This window comes from Mustelus asterias, chromosome 5, assembly GCF_964213995.1.
Source record: "Mustelus asterias chromosome 5, sMusAst1.hap1.1, whole genome shotgun sequence".
Taxonomy (NCBI): Eukaryota; Metazoa; Chordata; class Chondrichthyes; order Carcharhiniformes; family Triakidae; genus Mustelus; species Mustelus asterias.
Window position 1 is genome coordinate 4,692,159 of NC_135805.1, and position 21,241 is coordinate 4,713,399.

Genomic DNA, 21,241 nt, shown 5'->3' on the forward strand with positions numbered 1-21,241 from the left:
CTGGGTGCTATCGATCCCAGTCTCTCTCTCTCTCGCTGGGTGTTATCGATCCCAGTATCTCTCTCTGGGTGCTATCGATCCCAGTCTCTCTCTCTCTGGGTGCTATCGATCCCAGTCTCTCTCTCTGGGTGCTATCGATCCCAGTCTCTCTCTCTGTCTGGGTGTTATCGATCCCAGTCTCTCTCTCTCTCTGGGTGCTATCGATCCCAGTCTCTCTCTCTCAGGGTGTTATCGATCCCAGTCTCTCTCTCTCTGGGTGTTATCGATCCCAGTCTCTCTCTCTGGGTGTTATCGATCCCAGTCTCTCTCTCTCTGGGTGTTATCGATCCCAGTCTCTTTCTCTCTGGGTGTTATCGATCCCAGTCTCTCTCTGGGTGCTATCGATCCCAGTCTCTCTCTCTGGGTGTTATCGATCCCAGTCTCTCTCTCTCTCTCTCTGGGTGTTATCGATCCCAGTCTCTCTCTCTCTGGGTGCTATCGATCCCAGTCTCTCTCTCTCTGGGTGTTATCGATCCCAGTCTCTCTCTGGGTGCTGTCGATCCCAGTCTCTCTCTCCCTCTCTCTCTGGGGTGTTATCGATCCCAGTCTCTCTCTCTGGGTGCTATCGATCCCAGTCTCTCTCTCTCTGGGTGCTATCGATCCCAGTCTCTCTCTCTGGGGTGTTATCGATCCCAGTCTCTCTCTCTGGGTGCTATCGATCCCAGTCTCTCTCTCTCTGGGTGCTATCGATCCCAGTCTCTCTCTCTCTGGGTGCTGTCGATCCCAGTCTCTCTCTCTCTCTCTCTGGGGTGTTATCGATCCCAGTCTCTCTCTCTCAGGGTGCTATCGATCCCAGTCTCTCTCTCTGGGTGTTATCGATCCCAGTCTCTCTCTCTCTCTGGGTGTTATCGATCCCAGTCTCTCTCTCTCTGGGTGTTATCGATCCCAGTCTCTCTCTCTCTGGGTGCTATCGATCCCAGTCTCTCTCTCTCTGGGTGCTATCGATCCCAGTCTCTCTCTCTCTGGGTGTTATCGATCCCAGTCTCTCTCTCTCTGGGTGTTATCGATCCCAGTCTCTCTCTCTCTCTCTCTCTCTGGGGTGTTATCGATCCCAGTCTCTCTCTCTGGGTGCTATCGATCCCAGTCTCTCTCTCTCTGGGTGCTATCGATCCCAGTCTCTCTCTCTGGGGTGTTATCGATCCCAGTCTCTCTCTCTGGGTGCTATCGATCCCAGTCTCTCTCTCTCTGGGTGCTATCGATCCCAGTCTCTCTCTCTCTGGGTGCTGTCGATCCCAGTCTCTCTCTCTCTCTCTCTGGGGTGTTATCGATCCCAGTCTCTCTCTCTCAGGGTGCTATCGATCCCAGTCTCTCTCTCTGGGTGTTATCGATCCCAGTCTCTCTCTCTCTCTAGGTGTTATCGATCCCAGTCTCTCTCTCTGGGTGTTATCGATCCCAGTCTCTCTCTCTCTCTGGGTGTTATCGATCCCAGTCTCTCTCTCTCTCTGGGTGTTATCGATCCCAGTCTCTCTCTCTCTCTGGGTGTTATCGATCCCAGTCTCTCTCTCTCTCTGGGTGTTATCGATCCCAGTCTCTCTCTCTCTCTGGGTGTTATCGATCCCAGTCTCTCTCTCTCTCTGGGTGTTATCGATCCCAGTCTCTCTCTCTCTCTGGGTGTTATCGATTCCAGTCTCTCTCTCTCTCTGGGTGCTATCGATCCCAGTCTCTCTCTCTCTGGGTGCTATCGATCCCAGTCTCTCTCTCTGGGTGCTATCGATCCCAGTCTCTCTCTCTGGGTGCTATCGATCCCAGTCTCTCTCTCTCTGGATGCTATCGATCCCAGTCTCTCTCTCTCTGGGTGCTATCGATCCCAGTCTCTCTCTCTCTGGGTGTTATCGATCCCAGTCTCTCTCTCTCTGGGTGTTATCGATCCCAGTCTCTCTCTCTCTGGGGGCTATCGATCCCAGTCTCTCTCTCTCTGGGTGTTATCGATCCCAGTCTCTCTCTCTCTGGGTGTTATCGATCCCAGTCTCTCTCTCTCTGGATGCTATCGATCCCAGTCTCTCTCTCTCTGGGTGCTATCGATCCCAGTCTCTCTCTCTCTGGGTGTTATCGATCCCAGTCTCTCTCTCTCTGGGTGTTATCGATCCCAGTCTCTCTCTCTCTGGGTGTTATCGATCCCAGTCTCTCTCTCTCTGGGTGTTATCGATCCCAGTCTCTCTCTCTCTGGGTGCTATCGATCCCAGTCTCTCTCTCTCTCTCTCTGGGGGCTATCGATCCCAGTCTCTCTCTCTCTGGGTGCTATCGATCCCAGCCTCTCTCTCTCTGGGTGCTATCGATCCCAGTCTCTCTCTCTGGGTGCTATCGATCCCAGTCTCTCTCTCTCTGGGTGCTATCGATCCCAGTCTCTCTCTCTCTGGGTGTTATCGATCCCAGTCTCTCTCTCTCTGGGTGCTATCGATCCCAGTCTCTCTCTCTCTGGGTGCTATCGATCCCAGTCTCTCTCTCTCTGGGTGCTATCGATCCCAGTCTCTCTCTCTCTGGGTGCTATCGATCCCAGTCTCTCTCTCTCTGGGTGCTATCGATCCCAGTCTCTCTCTCTCTCTGGGTGCTATCGATCCCAGTCTCTCTCTCTCTCTGGGTGCTATCGATCCCAGTCTCTCTCTCTCTGGGTGCTATTGATCCCAGTCTCTCTCTCTGGGTGTTATCGATCCCAGTCTCTCTCTCTCTGGGTGTTATCGATCCCAGTCTCTCTCTCTCTCTCTGGGTGCTATCGATCCCAGTCTCTCTCTCTCTGGGTGTTATCGATCCCAGTCTCTCTCTCTCTCTGGGTGTTATCGATCCCAGTCTCTCTCTCTCTGGGTGTTATCGATCCCAGTCTCTCTCTCTCTGGGTGTTATCGATCCCAGTCTCTCTCTCTCTCTGGGTGTTATCGATCCCAGTCTCTCTCTCTCTGGGTGTTATCGATCCCAGTCTCTCTCTCTCTCTCTCTCTGGGTGCTATCGATCCCAGTCTCTCTCTCTCTGGGTGTTATCGATCCCAGTCTCTCTCTCTCTGGGTGCTATCGATCCCAGTCTCTCTCTCTCTCTGGGTGCTATCGATCCCAGTCTCTCTCTCTCTGGATGCTATCGATCCCAGTCTCTCTCTCTCTGGGTGCTATCGATCCCAGTCTCTCTCTCTCTGGGTGTTATCGATCCCAGTCTCTCTCTCTCTGGGTGTTATCGATCCCAGTCTCTCTCTCTCTGGGGGCTATCGATCCCAGTCTCTCTCTCTCTGGGTGTTATCGATCCCAGTCTCTCTCTCTCTGGGTGTTATCGATCCCAGTCTCTCTCTCTCTGGATGCTATCGATCCCAGTCTCTCTCTCTCTGGGTGCTATCGATCCCAGTCTCTCTCTCTCTGGGTGTTATCGATCCCAGTCTCTCTCTCTCTGGGTGTTATCGATCCCAGTCTCTCTCTCTCTGGGTGTTATCGATCCCAGTCTCTCTCTCTCTGGGTGTTATCGATCCCAGTCTCTCTCTCTCTGGGTGCTATCGATCCCAGTCTCTCTCTCTCTCTCTCTGGGGGCTATCGATCCCAGTCTCTCTCTCTCTGGGTGCTATCGATCCCAGCCTCTCTCTCTCTGGGTGCTATCGATCCCAGTCTCTCTCTCTGGGTGCTATCGATCCCAGTCTCTCTCTCTCTGGGTGCTATCGATCCCAGTCTCTCTCTCTCTGGGTGTTATCGATCCCAGTCTCTCTCTCTCTGGGTGCTATCGATCCCAGTCTCTCTCTCTCTGGGTGCTATCGATCCCAGTCTCTCTCTCTCTGGGTGCTATCGATCCCAGTCTCTCTCTCTCTGGGTGCTATCGATCCCAGTCTCTCTCTCTCTGGGTGCTATCGATCCCAGTCTCTCTCTCTCTCTGGGTGCTATCGATCCCAGTCTCTCTCTCTCTCTGGGTGCTATCGATCCCAGTCTCTCTCTCTCTGGGTGCTATTGATCCCAGTCTCTCTCTCTGGGTGTTATCGATCCCAGTCTCTCTCTCTCTGGGTGTTATCGATCCCAGTCTCTCTCTCTCTCTCTGGGTGCTATCGATCCCAGTCTCTCTCTCTCTGGGTGTTATCGATCCCAGTCTCTCTCTCTCTCTGGGTGTTATCGATCCCAGTCTCTCTCTCTCTGGGTGTTATCGATCCCAGTCTCTCTCTCTCTGGGTGTTATCGATCCCAGTCTCTCTCTCTCTCTGGGTGTTATCGATCCCAGTCTCTCTCTCTCTGGGTGTTATCGATCCCAGTCTCTCTCTCTCTCTCTCTCTGGGTGCTATCGATCCCAGTCTCTCTCTCTCTGGGTGTTATCGATCCCAGTCTCTCTCTCTCTCTGGGTGTTATCGATCCCAGTCTCTCTCTCTCTGGGTGCTATCGATCCCAGTCTCTCTCTCTCTCTGGGTGTTATCGATCCCAGTCTCTCTCTCTCTGGGTGCTATCGATCCCAGTCTCTCTCTCTCTCTGGGTGTTATCGATCCCAGTCTCTCTCTCTCTCTCAGGGTGTTATCGATCCCAGTCTCTCTCTCTCTGGGTGTTATCGATCCCAGTCTCTCTCTCTCTGGATGCTATCGATCCCAGTCTCTCTCTCTCTGGGTGCTATCGATCCCAGTCTCTCTCTCTCTGGGTGTTATCGATCCCAGTCTCTCTCTCTGGGTGTTATCGATCCCAGTCTCTCTCTCTCTGGGTGTTATCGATCCCAGTCTCTCTCTCTCTGGGTGTTATCGATCCCAGTCTCTCTCTCTCTGGGTGTTATCGATCCCAGTCTCTCTCTCTCTGGGTGCTATCGATCCCAGTCTCTCTCTCTCTCTCTCTGGGGGCTATCGATCCCAGTCTCTCTCTCTCTGGGTGCTATCGATCCCAGCCTCTCTCTCTCTGGGTGCTATCGATCCCAGTCTCTCTCTCTGGGTGCTATCGATCCCAGTCTCTCTCTCTCTGGGTGCTATCGATCCCAGTCTCTCTCTCTCTGGGTGTTATCGATCCCAGTCTCTCTCTCTCTGGGTGCTATCGATCCCAGTCTCTCTCTCTCTGGGTGCTATCGATCCCAGTCTCTCTCTCTCTGGGTGCTATCGATCCCAGTCTCTCTCTCTCTGGGTGCTATCGATCCCAGTCTCTCTCTCTCTGGGTGCTATCGATCCCAGTCTTTCTCTCTCTGGGTGCTATCGATCCCAGTCTCTCTCTCTCTCTGGGTGCTATCGATCCCAGTCTCTCTCTCTCTGGGTGCTATTGATCCCAGTCTCTCTCTCTGGGTGTTATCGATCCCAGTCTCTCTCTCTCTGGGTGTTATCGATCCCAGTCTCTCTCTCTCTCTCTCTGGGTGTTATCGATCCCAGTCTCTCTCTCTCTGGGTGTTATCGATCCCAGTCTCTCTCTCTCTGGGTGTTATCGATCCCAGTCTCTCTCTCTCTCTCTCTGGGTGTTATCGATCCCAGTCTCTCTCTCTCTCTGGGTGCTATCGATCCCAGTCTCTCTCTCTCTGTGGGTGTTATCGATCCCAGTCCCTCTCTCTCTCTGGGTGCTATCGATCCCAGTCTCTCTCTCTCTCGCTGGGTGTTATCGATCCCAGTATCTCTCTCTGGGTGCTATCGATCCCAGTCTCTCTCTCTCTGGGTGCTATCGATCCCAGTCTCTCTCTCTGGGTGCTATCGATCCCAGTCTCTCTCTCTGTCTGGGTGTTATCGATCCCAGTCTCTCTCTCTCTCTGGGTGCTATCGATCCCAGTCTCTCTCTCTCAGGGTGTTATCGATCCCAGTCTCTCTCTCTCTGGGTGTTATCGATCCCAGTCTCTCTCTCTGGGTGTTATCGATCCCAGTCTCTCTCTCTCTGGGTGTTATCGATCCCAGTCTCTTTCTCTCTGGGTGTTATCGATCCCAGTCTCTCTCTGGGTGCTATCGATCCCAGTCTCTCTCTCTGGGTGTTATCGATCCCAGTCTCTCTCTCTCTCTCTCTGGGTGTTATCGATCCCAGTCTCTCTCTCTCTGGGTGCTATCGATCCCAGTCTCTCTCTCTCTGGGTGTTATCGATCCCAGTCTCTCTCTGGGTGCTGTCGATCCCAGTCTCTCTCTCCCTCTCTCTCTGGGGTGTTATCGATCCCAGTCTCTCTCTCTGGGTGCTATCGATCCCAGTCTCTCTCTCTCTGGGTGCTATCGATCCCAGTCTCTCTCTCTGGGGTGTTATCGATCCCAGTCTCTCTCTCTGGGTGCTATCGATCCCAGTCTCTCTCTCTCTGGGTGCTATCGATCCCAGTCTCTCTCTCTCTGGGTGCTGTCGATCCCAGTCTCTCTCTCTCTCTCTCTGGGGTGTTATCGATCCCAGTCTCTCTCTCTCAGGGTGCTATCGATCCCAGTCTCTCTCTCTGGGTGTTATCGATCCCAGTCTCTCTCTCTCTCTGGGTGTTATCGATCCCAGTCTCTCTCTCTCTCTGGGTGTTATCGATCCCAGTCTCTCTCTCTCTGGGTGTTATCGATCCCAGTCTCTCTCTCTCTGGGTGCTATCGATCCCAGTCTCTCTCTCTCTGGGTGCTATCGATCCCAGTCTCTCTCTCTCTGGGTGTTATCGATCCCAGTCTCTCTCTCTCTGGGTGTTATCGATCCCAGTCTCTCTCTCTCTCTCTCTCTCTGGGGCGTTATCGATCCCAGTCTCTCTCTCTGGGTGCTATCGATCCCAGTCTCTCTCTCTCTGGGTGCTATCGATCCCAGTCTCTCTCTCTGGGGTGTTATCGATCCCAGTCTCTCTCTCTGGGTGCTATCGATCCCAGTCTCTCTCTCTCTGGGTGCTATCGATCCCAGTCTCTCTCTCTCTGGGTGCTGTCGATCCCAGTCTCTCTCTCTCTCTCTCTGGGGTGTTATCGATCCCAGTCTCTCTCTCTCAGGGTGCTATCGATCCCAGTCTCTCTCTCTGGGTGTTATCGATCCCAGTCTCTCTCTCTCTCTAGGTGTTATCGATCCCAGTCTCTCTCTCTGGGTGTTATCGATCCCAGTCTCTCTCTCTCTCTGGGTGTTATCGATCCCAGTCTCTCTCTCTCTCTGGGTGTTATCGATCCCAGTCTCTCTCTCTCTCTGGGTGTTATCGATCCCAGTCTCTCTCTCTCTCTGGGTGTTATCGATCCCAGTCTCTCTCTCTCTCTGGGTGTTATCGATCCCAGTCTCTCTCTCTCTCTGGGTGTTATCGATCCCAGTCTCTCTCTCTCTCTGGGTGTTATCGATTCCAGTCTCTCTCTCTCTCTGGGTGCTATCGATCCCAGTCTCTCTCTCTCTGGGTGCTATCGATCCCAGTCTCTCTCTCTGGGTGCTATCGATCCCAGTCTCTCTCTCTGGGTGCTATCGATCCCAGTCTCTCTCTCTCTGGATGCTATCGATCCCAGTCTCTCTCTCTCTGGGTGCTATCGATCCCAGTCTCTCTCTCTCTGGGTGTTATCGATCCCAGTCTCTCTCTCTCTGGGTGTTATCGATCCCAGTCTCTCTCTCTCTGGGGGCTATCGATCCCAGTCTCTCTCTCTCTGGGTGTTATCGATCCCAGTCTCTCTCTCTCTGGGTGTTATCGATCCCAGTCTCTCTCTCTCTGGATGCTATCGATCCCAGTCTCTCTCTCTCTGGGTGCTATCGATCCCAGTCTCTCTCTCTCTGGGTGTTATCGATCCCAGTCTCTCTCTCTCTGGGTGTTATCGATCCCAGTCTCTCTCTCTCTGGGTGTTATCGATCCCAGTCTCTCTCTCTCTGGGTGTTATCGATCCCAGTCTCTCTCTCTCTGGGTGCTATCGATCCCAGTCTCTCTCTCTCTCTCTCTCTGGGGGCTATCGATCCCAGTCTCTCTCTCTCTGGGTGCTATCGATCCCAGCCTCTCTCTCTCTGGGTGCTATCGATCCCAGTCTCTCTCTCTGGGTGCTATCGATCCCAGTCTCTCTCTCTCTGGGTGCTATCGATCCCAGTCTCTCTCTCTCTGGGTGTTATCGATCCCAGTCTCTCTCTCTCTGGGTGCTATCGATCCCAGTCTCTCTCTCTCTGGGTGCTATCGATCCCAGTCTCTCTCTCTCTGGGTGCTATCGATCCCAGTCTCTCTCTCTCTGGGTGCTATCGATCCCAGTCTCTCTCTCTCTGGGTGCTATCGATCCCAGTCTCTCTCTCTCTCTGGGTGCTATCGATCCCAGTCTCTCTCTCTCTCTGGGTGCTATCGATCCCAGTCTCTCTCTCTCTGGGTGCTATTGATCCCAGTCTCTCTCTCTGGGTGTTATCGATCCCAGTCTCTCTCTCTCTGGGTGTTATCGATCCCAGTCTCTCTCTCTCTCTCTGGGTGCTATCGATCCCAGTCTCTCTCTCTCTGGGTGTTATCGATCCCAGTCTCTCTCTCTCTCTGGGTGTTATCGATCCCAGTCTCTCTCTCTCTGGGTGTTATCGATCCCAGTCTCTCTCTCTCTGGGTGTTATCGATCCCAGTCTCTCTCTCTCTCTGGGTGTTATCGATCCCAGTCTCTCTCTCTCTGGGTGTTATCGATCCCAGTCTCTCTCTCTCTCTCTCTCTCTGGGTGCTATCGATCCCAGTCTCTCTCTCTCTGGGTGTTATCGATCCCAGTCTCTCTCTCTCTGGGTGCTATCGATCCCAGTCTCTCTCTCTCTCTGGGTGCTATCGATCCCAGTCTCTCTCTCTCTGGATGCTATCGATCCCAGTCTCTCTCTCTCTGGGTGCTATCGATCCCAGTCTCTCTCTCTCTGGGTGTTATCGATCCCAGTCTCTCTCTCTCTGGGTGTTATCGATCCCAGTCTCTCTCTCTCTGGGGGCTATCGATCCCAGTCTCTCTCTCTCTGGGTGTTATCGATCCCAGTCTCTCTCTCTCTGGGTGTTATCGATCCCAGTCTCTCTCTCTCTGGATGCTATCGATCCCAGTCTCTCTCTCTCTGGGTGCTATCGATCCCAGTCTCTCTCTCTCTGGGTGTTATCGATCCCAGTCTCTCTCTCTCTGGGTGTTATCGATCCCAGTCTCTCTCTCTCTGGGTGTTATCGATCCCAGTCTCTCTCTCTCTGGGTGTTATCGATCCCAGTCTCTCTCTCTCTGGGTGCTATCGATCCCAGTCTCTCTCTCTCTCTCTCTGGGGGCTATCGATCCCAGTCTCTCTCTCTCTGGGTGCTATCGATCCCAGCCTCTCTCTCTCTGGGTGCTATCGATCCCAGTCTCTCTCTCTGGGTGCTATCGATCCCAGTCTCTCTCTCTCTGGGTGCTATCGATCCCAGTCTCTCTCTCTCTGGGTGTTATCGATCCCAGTCTCTCTCTCTCTGGGTGCTATCGATCCCAGTCTCTCTCTCTCTGGGTGCTATCGATCCCAGTCTCTCTCTCTCTGGGTGCTATCGATCCCAGTCTCTCTCTCTCTGGGTGCTATCGATCCCAGTCTCTCTCTCTCTGGGTGCTATCGATCCCAGTCTCTCTCTCTCTCTGGGTGCTATCGATCCCAGTCTCTCTCTCTCTCTGGGTGCTATCGATCCCAGTCTCTCTCTCTCTGGGTGCTATTGATCCCAGTCTCTCTCTCTGGGTGTTATCGATCCCAGTCTCTCTCTCTCTGGGTGTTATCGATCCCAGTCTCTCTCTCTCTCTCTGGGTGCTATCGATCCCAGTCTCTCTCTCTCTGGGTGTTATCGATCCCAGTCTCTCTCTCTCTCTGGGTGTTATCGATCCCAGTCTCTCTCTCTCTGGGTGTTATCGATCCCAGTCTCTCTCTCTCTGGGTGTTATCGATCCCAGTCTCTCTCTCTCTCTGGGTGTTATCGATCCCAGTCTCTCTCTCTCTGGGTGTTATCGATCCCAGTCTCTCTCTCTCTCTCTCTCTGGGTGCTATCGATCCCAGTCTCTCTCTCTCTGGGTGTTATCGATCCCAGTCTCTCTCTCTCTCTGGGTGTTATCGATCCCAGTCTCTCTCTCTCTGGGTGCTATCGATCCCAGTCTCTCTCTCTCTCTGGGTGTTATCGATCCCAGTCTCTCTCTCTCTGGGTGCTATCGATCCCAGTCTCTCTCTCTCTCTGGGTGTTATCGATCCCAGTCTCTCTCTCTCTCTCAGGGTGTTATCGATCCCAGTCTCTCTCTCTCTGGGTGTTATCGATCCCAGTCTCTCTCTCTCTCTGGGTGTTATCGATCCCAGTCTCTCTCTCTCTCTGGGTGTTATCGATCCCAGTCTCTCTCTCTCTCTGGGTGTTATCGATCCCAGTCTCTCTCTCTCTGGGTGCTATCGATCCCAGTCTCTCTCTCTCTCTGGGTGTTATCGATCCCAGTCTCTCTCTCTCTGGGTGTTATCGATCCCAGTCTCTCTCTCTCTCTCTCTCTCTGGGTGCTATCGATCCCAGTCTCTCTCTCTCTGGGTGTTATCGATCCCAGTCTCTCTCTCTCTGGGTGCTATCGATCCCAGTCTCTCTCTCTCTCTGGGTGCTATCGATCCCAGTCTCTCTCTCTCTGGATGCTATCGATCCCAGTCTCTCTCTCTCTGGGTGCTATCGATCCCAGTCTCTCTCTCTCTGGGTGTTATCGATCCCAGTCTCTCTCTCTCTGGGTGTTATCGATCCCAGTCTCTCTCTCTCTGGGGGCTATCGATCCCAGTCTCTCTCTCTCTGGGTGTTATCGATCCCAGTCTCTCTCTCTCTGGGTGTTATCGATCCCAGTCTCTCTCTCTCTGGATGCTATCGATCCCAGTCTCTCTCTCTCTGGGTGCTATCGATCCCAGTCTCTCTCTCTCTGGGTGTTATCGATCCCAGTCTCTCTCTCTCTGGGTGTTATCGATCCCAGTCTCTCTCTCTCTGGGTGTTATCGATCCCAGTCTCTCTCTCTCTGGGTGTTATCGATCCCAGTCTCTCTCTCTCTGGGTGCTATCGATCCCAGTCTCTCTCTCTCTCTCTCTGGGGGCTATCGATCCCAGTCTCTCTCTCTCTGGGTGCTATCGATCCCAGCCTCTCTCTCTCTGGGTGCTATCGATCCCAGTCTCTCTCTCTGGGTGCTATCGATCCCAGTCTCTCTCTCTCTGGGTGCTATCGATCCCAGTCTCTCTCTCTCTGGGTGTTATCGATCCCAGTCTCTCTCTCTCTGGGTGCTATCGATCCCAGTCTCTCTCTCTCTGGGTGCTATCGATCCCAGTCTCTCTCTCTCTGGGTGCTATCGATCCCAGTCTCTCTCTCTCTGGGTGCTATCGATCCCAGTCTCTCTCTCTCTCTGGGTGCTATCGATCCCAGTCTCTCTCTCTCTCTGGGTGCTATCGATCCCAGTCTCTCTCTCTCTGGGTGCTATCGATCCCAGTCTCTCTCTCTCTGGGTGCTATCGATCCCAGTCTCTCTCTCTCTGGGTGCTATCGATCCCAGTCTCTCTCTCTCTCTGGGTGCTATCGATCCCAGTCTCTCTCTCTCTCTGGGTGCTATCGATCCCAGTCTCTCTCTCTCTGGGTGCTATTGATCCCAGTCTCTCTCTCTGGGTGTTATCGATCCCAGTCTCTCTCTCTCTGGGTGTTATCGATCCCAGTCTCTCTCTCTCTCTCTCTGGGTGTTATCGATCCCAGTCTCTCTCTCTCTGGGTGTTATCGATCCCAGTCTCTCTCTCTCTGGGTGTTATCGATCCCAGTCTCTCTCTCTCTCTCTCTGGGTGTTATCGATCCCAGTCTCTCTCTCTCTCTGGGTGCTATCGATCCCAGTCTCTCTCTCTCTGTGGGTGTTATCGATCCCAGTCCCTCTCTCTCTCTGGGTGCTATCGATCCCAGTCTCTCTCTCTCTCGCTGGGTGTTATCGATCCCAGTATCTCTCTCTGGGTGCTATCGATCCCAGTCTCTCTCTCTCTGGGTGCTATCGATCCCAGTCTCTCTCTCTGGGTGCTATCGATCCCAGTCTCTCTCTCTGTCTGGGTGTTATCGATCCCAGTCTCTCTCTCTCTCTGGGTGCTATCGATCCCAGTCTCTCTCTCTCAGGGTGTTATCGATCCCAGTCTCTCTCTCTCTGGGTGTTATCGATCCCAGTCTCTCTCTCTGGGTGTTATCGATCCCAGTCTCTCTCTCTCTGGGTGTTATCGATCCCAGTCTCTTTCTCTCTGGGTGTTATCGATCCCAGTCTCTCTCTGGGTGCTATCGATCCCAGTCTCTCTCTCTGGGTGTTATCGATCCCAGTCTCTCTCTCTCTCTCTCTGGGTGTTATCGATCCCAGTCTCTCTCTCTCTGGGTGCTATCGATCCCAGTCTCTCTCTCTCTGGGTGTTATCGATCCCAGTCTCTCTCTGGGTGCTGTCGATCCCAGTCTCTCTCTCCCTCTCTCTCTGGGGTGTTATCGATCCCAGTCTCTCTCTCTGGGTGCTATCGATCCCAGTCTCTCTCTCTCTGGGTGCTATCGATCCCAGTCTCTCTCTCTGGGGTGTTATCGATCCCAGTCTCTCTCTCTGGGTGCTATCGATCCCAGTCTCTCTCTCTCTGGGTGCTATCGATCCCAGTCTCTCTCTCTCTGGGTGCTGTCGATCCCAGTCTCTCTCTCTCTCTCTCTGGGGTGTTATCGATCCCAGTCTCTCTCTCTCAGGGTGCTATCGATCCCAGTCTCTCTCTCTGGGTGTTATCGATCCCAGTCTCTCTCTCTCTCTGGGTGTTATCGATCCCAGTCTCTCTCTCTCTCTGGGTGTTATCGATCCCAGTCTCTCTCTCTCTGGGTGTTATCGATCCCAGTCTCTCTCTCTCTGGGTGCTATCGATCCCAGTCTCTCTCTCTCTGGGTGCTATCGATCCCAGTCTCTCTCTCTCTGGGTGTTATCGATCCCAGTCTCTCTCTCTCTGGGTGTTATCGATCCCAGTCTCTCTCTCTCTCTCTCTCTCTGGGGTGTTATCGATCCCAGTCTCTCTCTCTGGGTGCTATCGATCCCAGTCTCTCTCTCTCTGGGTGCTATCGATCCCAGTCTCTCTCTCTGGGGTGTTATCGATCCCAGTCTCTCTCTCTGGGTGCTATCGATCCCAGTCTCTCTCTCTCTGGGTGCTATCGATCCCAGTCTCTCTCTCTCTGGGTGCTGTCGATCCCAGTCTCTCTCTCTCTCTCTCTGGGGTGTTATCGATCCCAGTCTCTCTCTCTCAGGGTGCTATCGATCCCAGTCTCTCTCTCTGGGTGTTATCGATCCCAGTCTCTCTCTCTCTCTAGGTGTTATCGATCCCAGTCTCTCTCTCTGGGTGTTATCGATCCCAGTCTCTCTCTCTCTCTGGGTGTTATCGATCCCAGTCTCTCTCTCTCTCTGGGTGTTATCGATCCCAGTCTCTCTCTCTCTCTGGGTGTTATCGATCCCAGTCTCTCTCTCTCTCTGGGTGTTATCGATCCCAGTCTCTCTCTCTCTCTGGGTGTTATCGATCCCAGTCTCTCTCTCTCTCTGGGTGTTATCGATCCCAGTCTCTCTCTCTCTCTGGGTGTTATCGATTCCAGTCTCTCTCTCTCTCTGGGTGCTATCGATCCCAGTCTCTCTCTCTCTGGGTGCTATCGATCCCAGTCTCTCTCTCTGGGTGCTATCGATCCCAGTCTCTCTCTCTGGGTGCTATCGATCCCAGTCTCTCTCTCTCTGGATGCTATCGATCCCAGTCTCTCTCTCTCTGGGTGCTATCGATCCCAGTCTCTCTCTCTCTGGGTGTTATCGATCCCAGTCTCTCTCTCTCTGGGTGTTATCGATCCCAGTCTCTCTCTCTCTGGGGGCTATCGATCCCAGTCTCTCTCTCTCTGGGTGTTATCGATCCCAGTCTCTCTCTCTCTGGGTGTTATCGATCCCAGTCTCTCTCTCTCTGGATGCTATCGATCCCAGTCTCTCTCTCTCTGGGTGCTATCGATCCCAGTCTCTCTCTCTCTGGGTGTTATCGATCCCAGTCTCTCTCTCTCTGGGTGTTATCGATCCCAGTCTCTCTCTCTCTGGGTGTTATCGATCCCAGTCTCTCTCTCTCTGGGTGTTATCGATCCCAGTCTCTCTCTCTCTGGGTGCTATCGATCCCAGTCTCTCTCTCTCTCTCTCTCTGGGGGCTATCGATCCCAGTCTCTCTCTCTCTGGGTGCTATCGATCCCAGCCTCTCTCTCTCTGGGTGCTATCGATCCCAGTCTCTCTCTCTGGGTGCTATCGATCCCAGTCTCTCTCTCTCTGGGTGCTATCGATCCCAGTCTCTCTCTCTCTGGGTGTTATCGATCCCAGTCTCTCTCTCTCTGGGTGCTATCGATCCCAGTCTCTCTCTCTCTGGGTGCTATCGATCCCAGTCTCTCTCTCTCTGGGTGCTATCGATCCCAGTCTCTCTCTCTCTGGGTGCTATCGATCCCAGTCTCTCTCTCTCTGGGTGCTATCGATCCCAGTCTCTCTCTCTCTCTGGGTGCTATCGATCCCAGTCTCTCTCTCTCTCTGGGTGCTATCGATCCCAGTCTCTCTCTCTCTGGGTGCTATTGATCCCAGTCTCTCTCTCTGGGTGTTATCGATCCCAGTCTCTCTCTCTCTGGGTGTTATCGATCCCAGTCTCTCTCTCTCTCTCTGGGTGCTATCGATCCCAGTCTCTCTCTCTCTGGGTGTTATCGATCCCAGTCTCTCTCTCTCTCTGGGTGTTATCGATCCCAGTCTCTCTCTCTCTGGGTGTTATCGATCCCAGTCTCTCTCTCTCTGGGTGTTATCGATCCCAGTCTCTCTCTCTCTCTGGGTGTTATCGATCCCAGTCTCTCTCTCTCTGGGTGTTATCGATCCCAGTCTCTCTCTCTCTCTCTCTCTCTGGGTGCTATCGATCCCAGTCTCTCTCTCTCTGGGTGTTATCGATCCCAGTCTCTCTCTCTCTGGGTGCTATCGATCCCAGTCTCTCTCTCTCTCTGGGTGCTATCGATCCCAGTCTCTCTCTCTCTGGATGCTATCGATCCCAGTCTCTCTCTCTCTGGGTGCTATCGATCCCAGTCTCTCTCTCTCTGGGTGTTATCGATCCCAGTCTCTCTCTCTCTGGGTGTTATCGATCCCAGTCTCTCTCTCTCTGGGGGCTATCGATCCCAGTCTCTCTCTCTCTGGGTGTTATCGATCCCAGTCTCTCTCTCTCTGGGTGTTATCGATCCCAGTCTCTCTCTCTCTGGATGCTATCGATCCCAGTCTCTCTCTCTCTGGGTGCTATCGATCCCAGTCTCTCTCTCTCTGGGTGTTATCGATCCCAGTCTCTCTCTCTCTGGGTGTTATCGATCCCAGTCTCTCTCTCTCTGGGTGTTATCGATCCCAGTCTCTCTCTCTCTGGGTGTTATCGATCCCAGTCTCTCTCTCTCTGGGTGCTATCGATCCCAGTCTCTCTCTCTCTCTCTCTGGGGGCTATCGATCCCAGTCTCTCTCTCTCTGGGTGCTATCGATCCCAGCCTCTCTCTCTCTGGGTGCTATCGATCCCAGTCTCTCTCTCTGGGTGCTATCGATCCCAGTCTCTCTCTCTCTGGGTGCTATCGATCCCAGTCTCTCTCTCTCTGGGTGTTATCGATCCCAGTCTCTCTCTCTCTGGGTGCTATCGATCCCAGTCTCTCTCTCTCTGGGTGCTATCGATCCCAGTCTCTCTCTCTCTGGGTGCTATCGATCCCAGTCTCTCTCTCTCTGGGTGCTATCGATCCCAGTCTCTCTCTCTCTGGGTGCTATCGATCCCAGTCTCTCTCTCTCTCTGGGTGCTATCGATCCCAGTCTCTCTCTCTCTCTGGGTGCTATCGATCCCAGTCTCTCTCTCTCTGGGTGCTATTGATCCCAGTCTCTCTCTCTGGGTGTTATCGATCCCAGTCTCTCTCTCTCTGGGTGTTATCGATCCCAGTCTCTCTCTCTCTCTCTGGGTGCTATCGATCCCAGTCTCTCTCTCTCTGGGTGTTATCGATCCCAGTCTCTCTCTCTCTCTGGGTGTTATCGATCCCAGTCTCTCTCTCTCTGGGTGTTATCGATCCCAGTCTCTCTCTCTCTGGGTGTTATCGATCCCAGTCTCTCTCTCTCTCTGGGTGTTATCGATCCCAGTCTCTCTCTCTCTGGGTGTTATCGATCCCAGTCTCTCTCTCTCTCTCTCTCTGGGTGCTATCGATCCCAGTCTCTCTCTCTCTGGGTGTTATCGATCCCAGTCTCTCTCTCTCTCTGGGTGTTATCGATCCCAGTCTCTCTCTCTCTGGGTGCTATCGATCCCAGTCTCTCTCTCTCTCTGGGTGTTATCGATCCCAGTCTCTCTCTCTCTGGGTGCTATCGATCCCAGTCTCTCTCTCTCTCTGGGTGTTATCGATCCCAGTCTCTCTCTCTCTCTCAGGGTGTTATCGATCCCAGTCTCTCTCTCTCTGGGTGTTATCGATCCCAGTCTCTCTCTCTCTCTGGGTGTTATCGATCCCAGTCTCTCTCTCTCTCTGGGTGTTATCGATCCCAGTCTCTCTCTCTCTCTGGGTGTTATCGATCCCAGTCTCTCTCTCTCTGGGTGCTATCGATCCCAGTCTCTCTCTCTCTCTGGGTGTTATCGATCCCAGTCTCTCTCTCTCTGGGTGTTATCGATCCCAGTCTCTCTCTCTCTCTCTGGGTGCTATCGATCCCAGTCTCTCTCTCTCTGGGTGTTATCGATCCCAGTCTCTCTCTCTCTGGGTGCTATCGATCCCAGTCTCTCTCTCTCTCTGGGTGCTATCGATCCCAGTCTCTCTCTCTCTGGATGCTATCGATCCCAGTCTCTCTCTCTCTGGGTGCTATCGATCCCAGTCTCTCTCTCTCTGGGTGTTATCGATCCCAGTCTCTCTCTCTCTGGGTGTTATCGATCCCAGTCTCTCTCTCTCTGGGGGCTATCGATCCCAGTCTCTCTCTCTCTGGGTGTTATCGATCCCAGTCTCTCTCTCTCTGGGTGTTATCGATCCCAGTCTCTCTCTCTCTGGATGCTATCGATCCCAGTCTCTCTCTCTCTGGGTGCTATCGATCCCAGTCTCTCTCTCTCTGGGTGTTATCGATCCCAGTCTCTCTCTCTCTGGGTGTTATCGATCCCAGTCTCTCTCTCTCTGGGTGTTATCGATCCCAGTCTCTCTCTCTCTGGGTGCTATCGATCCCAGTCTCTCTCTCTCTCTCTCTGGGGGCTATCGATCCCAGTCTCTCTCTCTCTGGGTGCTATCGATCCCAGCCTCTCTCTCTCTGGGTGCTATCGATCCCAGTCTCTCTCTCTGGGTGCTATCGATCCCAGTCTCTCTCTCTCTGGGTGCTATCGATCCCAGTCTCTCTCTCTCTGGGTGTTATCGATCCCAGTCTCTCTCTCTCTGGGTGCTATCGATCCCAGTCTCTCTCTCTCTGGGTGCTATCGATCCCAGTCTCTCTCTCTCTGGGTGCTATCGATCCCAGTCTCTCTCTCTCTGGGTGCTATCGATCCCAGTCTCTCTCTCTCTCTGGGTGCTATCGATCCCAGTCTCTCTCTCTCTCTGGGTGCTATCGATCCCAGTCTCTCTCTCTCTGGGTGCTATCGATCCCAGTCTCTCTCTCTCTGGGTGCTATCGATCCCAGTCTCTCTCTCTCTGGGTGCTATCGATCCCAGTCTCTCTCTCTCTCTGGGTGCTATCGATCCCAGTCTCTCTCTCTCTCTGGGTGCTATCGATCCCAGTCTCTCTCTCTCTGGGTGCTATCGATCCCAGTCTCTCTCTCTCTGGGTGCTATTGATCCCAGTCTCTCTCTCTGGGTGCTATCGATCCCAGTCTCTCTCTCTCTGGGTGTTATCGATCCCAGTCTCTCTCTCTCTCTCTCTGGGTGCTATCGATCCCAGTCTCTCTCTCTCTGGGTGTTATCGATCCCAGTCCCTGCTGTGATATGTTTGGGTTTCTCACCATCCTGAGGCCGCTGATCTCATCATATGACATTAACCCGAGGATGGAGTCGATGGCGACAATGGGGAGGTTGAGGAGGGGGTTGTCCTGATGGAGCTGCTCGGTGTTGGGATTTGTTCTGGACTCTGTGCCGGTCCCGGGTTCAGGGCCGGAGTCTCTCCCGGCCGCAGACTCCCTGTCGCTCTGCTCCGCCCGCTCGGCAGCCATTTTGCCGGACCGGACGTGATGTCAACACGTCACCGCGAGCTCTGCGGAGGACAACGCGTCATATCGTCATCGCTGAGGAAGCTGCGCCTGCGCGGAAGGCGCCGCATGGGCGGGATGATTGACCTGATTGGTCCCTGAGCTGCCCAATGATGTGATAGGTTGTTGTCACCATGTCTCCAGGGAAACCTGGGCAAGCTATCACAACAGTTTAATTGTTGTTGTGATGGGAAGGTGAATGTTGGGGCGCAGGGACCCTGGTGACCGTCATCTGTGTGATTCCACCCGAGGGTCAGCACCCCTCAGGCCAGGGGCCAGCCTGCACAGTGGGGCCAGCCTGGACAGGGGCCAGCCTGGACAGTGGGGCCAGCCTGGACAGGGGCCAGCCTGGACAGTGGGGCCAGCCTGGACAGTGGGGCCACCCTGGACAGGGGCCAGCCTGGACAGGGGCCAGCCTGGACAGTGGGGCCACCCTGGACAGTGGGGCCAGCCTGGACAGGGGCCAGCCTGGACAGGGGCCAGCCTGGACAGTGGGGCCACCCTGGACAGGGGCCAGCCTGGACAGGGGCCAGCCTGGACAGTGGGGCCAGCCTGGACAGTGGGGCCAGCCTGGACAGGGGCCAGCCTGCACAGGGGCCAGCCTGGACAGTGGGGCCAGCCTGGACAGTGGGGCCAGCCTGGACAGTGGGGCCAGCCTGGACAGTGGGGCCAGCCTGGACAGTGGGGCCAGCCTGGACAGTGGGGCCAGCCTGGACAGTGGGGCCAGCCTGGACAGTGGGGCCAGCCTGGACAGTGGGGCCAGCCTGGACAGGGGCCAGCCTGGACAGTGGGGCCAGCCTGGACAGTGGGGCCAGCCTGGACAGGGGCCAGCCTGGACAGGGGCCAGCCTGGACAGTGGGGCCAGCCTGCACAGGGGCCAGCCTGCACAGTGGGGCCAGCCTGGACAGTGAGGCCAGCCTGCACAGGGGCCAGCCTGCACAGTGGGGCCAGCCTGCACAGGGGCCAGCCTGCACAGTGGGGCCAGCCTGGACAGTGAGGCCAGCCTGCACAGGGGCCAGCCTGGACAGTGGGGCCAGCCTGGACAGTGGGGCCAGCCTGCACAGGGGCCAGCCTGGACAGTGGGGCCAGCCTGCACAGTGGGGCCAGCCTGGACAGTGGGGCCAGCCTGCACAGGGGCCAGCCTGCACAGTGGGGCCAGCCTGGACAGGGGCCAGCCTGGACAGTGGGGCCAGCCTGGACAGGGGCCAGCCTGGACAGGGGCCAGCCTGGACAGTGGGGCCAGCCTGGACAGGGGCCAGCCTGGACAGGGGCCAGCCTGGACAGTGGGGCCAGCCTGGACAGGGGCCAGCCTGGACAGTGGGGCCAGCCTGGACAGTGGGGCCAGCCTGCACAGGGGCCAGCCTGGACAGGGGCCAGCCTGGACAGTGGGGCCAGCCTGCACAGGGGCCAGCCTGGACAGTGGGGCCAGCCTGCACAGGGGCCAGCCTGGACAGGGGCCAGCCTGGACAGTGGGGCCAGCCTGGACAGGGGCCAGCCTGGACAGGGGCCAGCCTGGACAGTGGGGCCAGCCTGGACAGGGGGGCCAGCCTGGACAGGGGCCAGCCTGGACAGTGGGGCCAGCCTGGACAGGGGCCAGCCTGGACAGGGGCCAGCCTGGACAGTGGGGCCAGCCTGGACAGTGGGGCCAGCCTGGACAGTGGGGCCAGCCTGGACAGTGGGGCCAGCCTGGACAGTGGGGCCAGCCTGGACAGTGGGGCCAGCCTGGACAGTGGGGCCAGCCTGGACAGGGGCCAGCCTGGACAGTGGGGCCAGCCTGGACAGTGGGGCCAGCCTGGACAGTGGGGCCAGCCTGGACAGGGGCCAGCCTGGACAGGGGCCAGCCTGGACAGTGGGACCTTGAAGAATATCAGAAAGTACGTCTTCAGTCAGAGAATCCAATCCCACTTTGGGAGATGATCAATAGTAATTTTAATTTGAAGAACTATGTGTATTCACCAAAGAAAAGAGAACGGAAACATAAGATTACATTTACACAGCTGAAGTTAGTGTGCAAACATCTCGAATTATCTCGACTCACAAATAAACACACCCTTGTCCCGGCAGTTGTTAATATTCCGTAATACTATTCCAGAAATGCTATTGGGAGAGGTATTTCTCCATCTTGCTCAACAATGTAAATCTGAGGCTTGAAACAAAACCTTGGTTTTTGGTTGCCACGACCTTTGGGTAAACTTCATGGAATAATTTAGCTTTATTCATTTATGATTTTCACAGATGTTAAATCTAATTTGATCAACCATTGAAATTCAACAAGTCAACACAAACAAACCTCCTTCACCTGTTCATGCAAATTCCCATTCATGCTGCATTTACTTTTATCCCACCTTAACTTGCTCATCCCCAATTCAAAATGCCTGCTTTTACACCAAACACTTCGATGATTTGAACCTTGCAGTCTAACTGAGTTCTGTTAAATTAATGTCAATGGTAGGAAAAATATTGGAAAATCCAATGAGGGACAGAATTAATCTCCACTTGGAGAGGAAAGCATTATCAGGATAACATCAGAACATAACATAGACCATAAGACATAGGAACAGAATTAGGCCACTCGGTCCATCATGTCTGCTCCACCATTCAATCATGACTGATATTTTTCTCATCCCCATTCTCCTGCCTTTTCCCCATAACCCCTGATCCCCTTATTAATCAAGAACCTATCTATCTCTGTCTCAAAGACACTCAATGACCTGGCCTCCACAGCCTTCTGCGGCAAAGAGTTCCACAGATTCACCACTCTCTGGCTGAAGAAATTCCTCCTCATCTGTTCTACAGGATCGTCCCTTTAGCTTGAGGTTGTGCCCTCTGGTTCTAGTTTTTCCTGCTAATGGACACATCCCCTCCTCGTCCACTCTATCCAGGTCTTGCAGTATCCTGTAAGTTTCAATAAGATCCCCCCTCATCCTTCTAAACTCCAATGAGTACAGACCCAGTGTCCACAACCGTTCCTCATACAACAAGCTCTTCATTCCAGGGATCATTCTTATGAACTTCCTCTGGACCCTTTCCAAGGCCAGCACATCCTTCCTTAGATGTGGGGTCCAAAACTGTTCACAATACTCCAAATGGGGTCTGACCAGAGCCTGATACAGACTCAGAACTACCTCCCTGCTCTTGTATTCTAGCCCTCTCGACATGAATGCTAACATTGCATTTGCCTTCCTAAGAACATATGAACGAGGAGCAGGACTAGGCCATCTGGCCCCTCGAGCCTGCTCCTCCAT

The 21,241-nt window shown here is 54.2% G+C and overlaps 1 protein-coding gene across 1 annotated transcript in view; it reads right to left on the reverse strand.

The window, feature by feature from the left end:
- fbxo28 (F-box protein 28) overlaps nt 1-17,992 on the reverse strand; it is a 94,462-nt gene extending 76,470 nt beyond the window's left edge. The window contains exon 1 of the mRNA XM_078212138.1: nt 17,754-17,992. Within this exon, the coding sequence (XP_078068264.1) occupies nt 17,754-17,960 (207 nt within the window). The 5' untranslated portion in view covers nt 17,961-17,992. The remainder of the gene's footprint in view (nt 1-17,753) is intronic.
- Nucleotides 17,993-21,241: the final 3,249 nt, after the last annotated feature.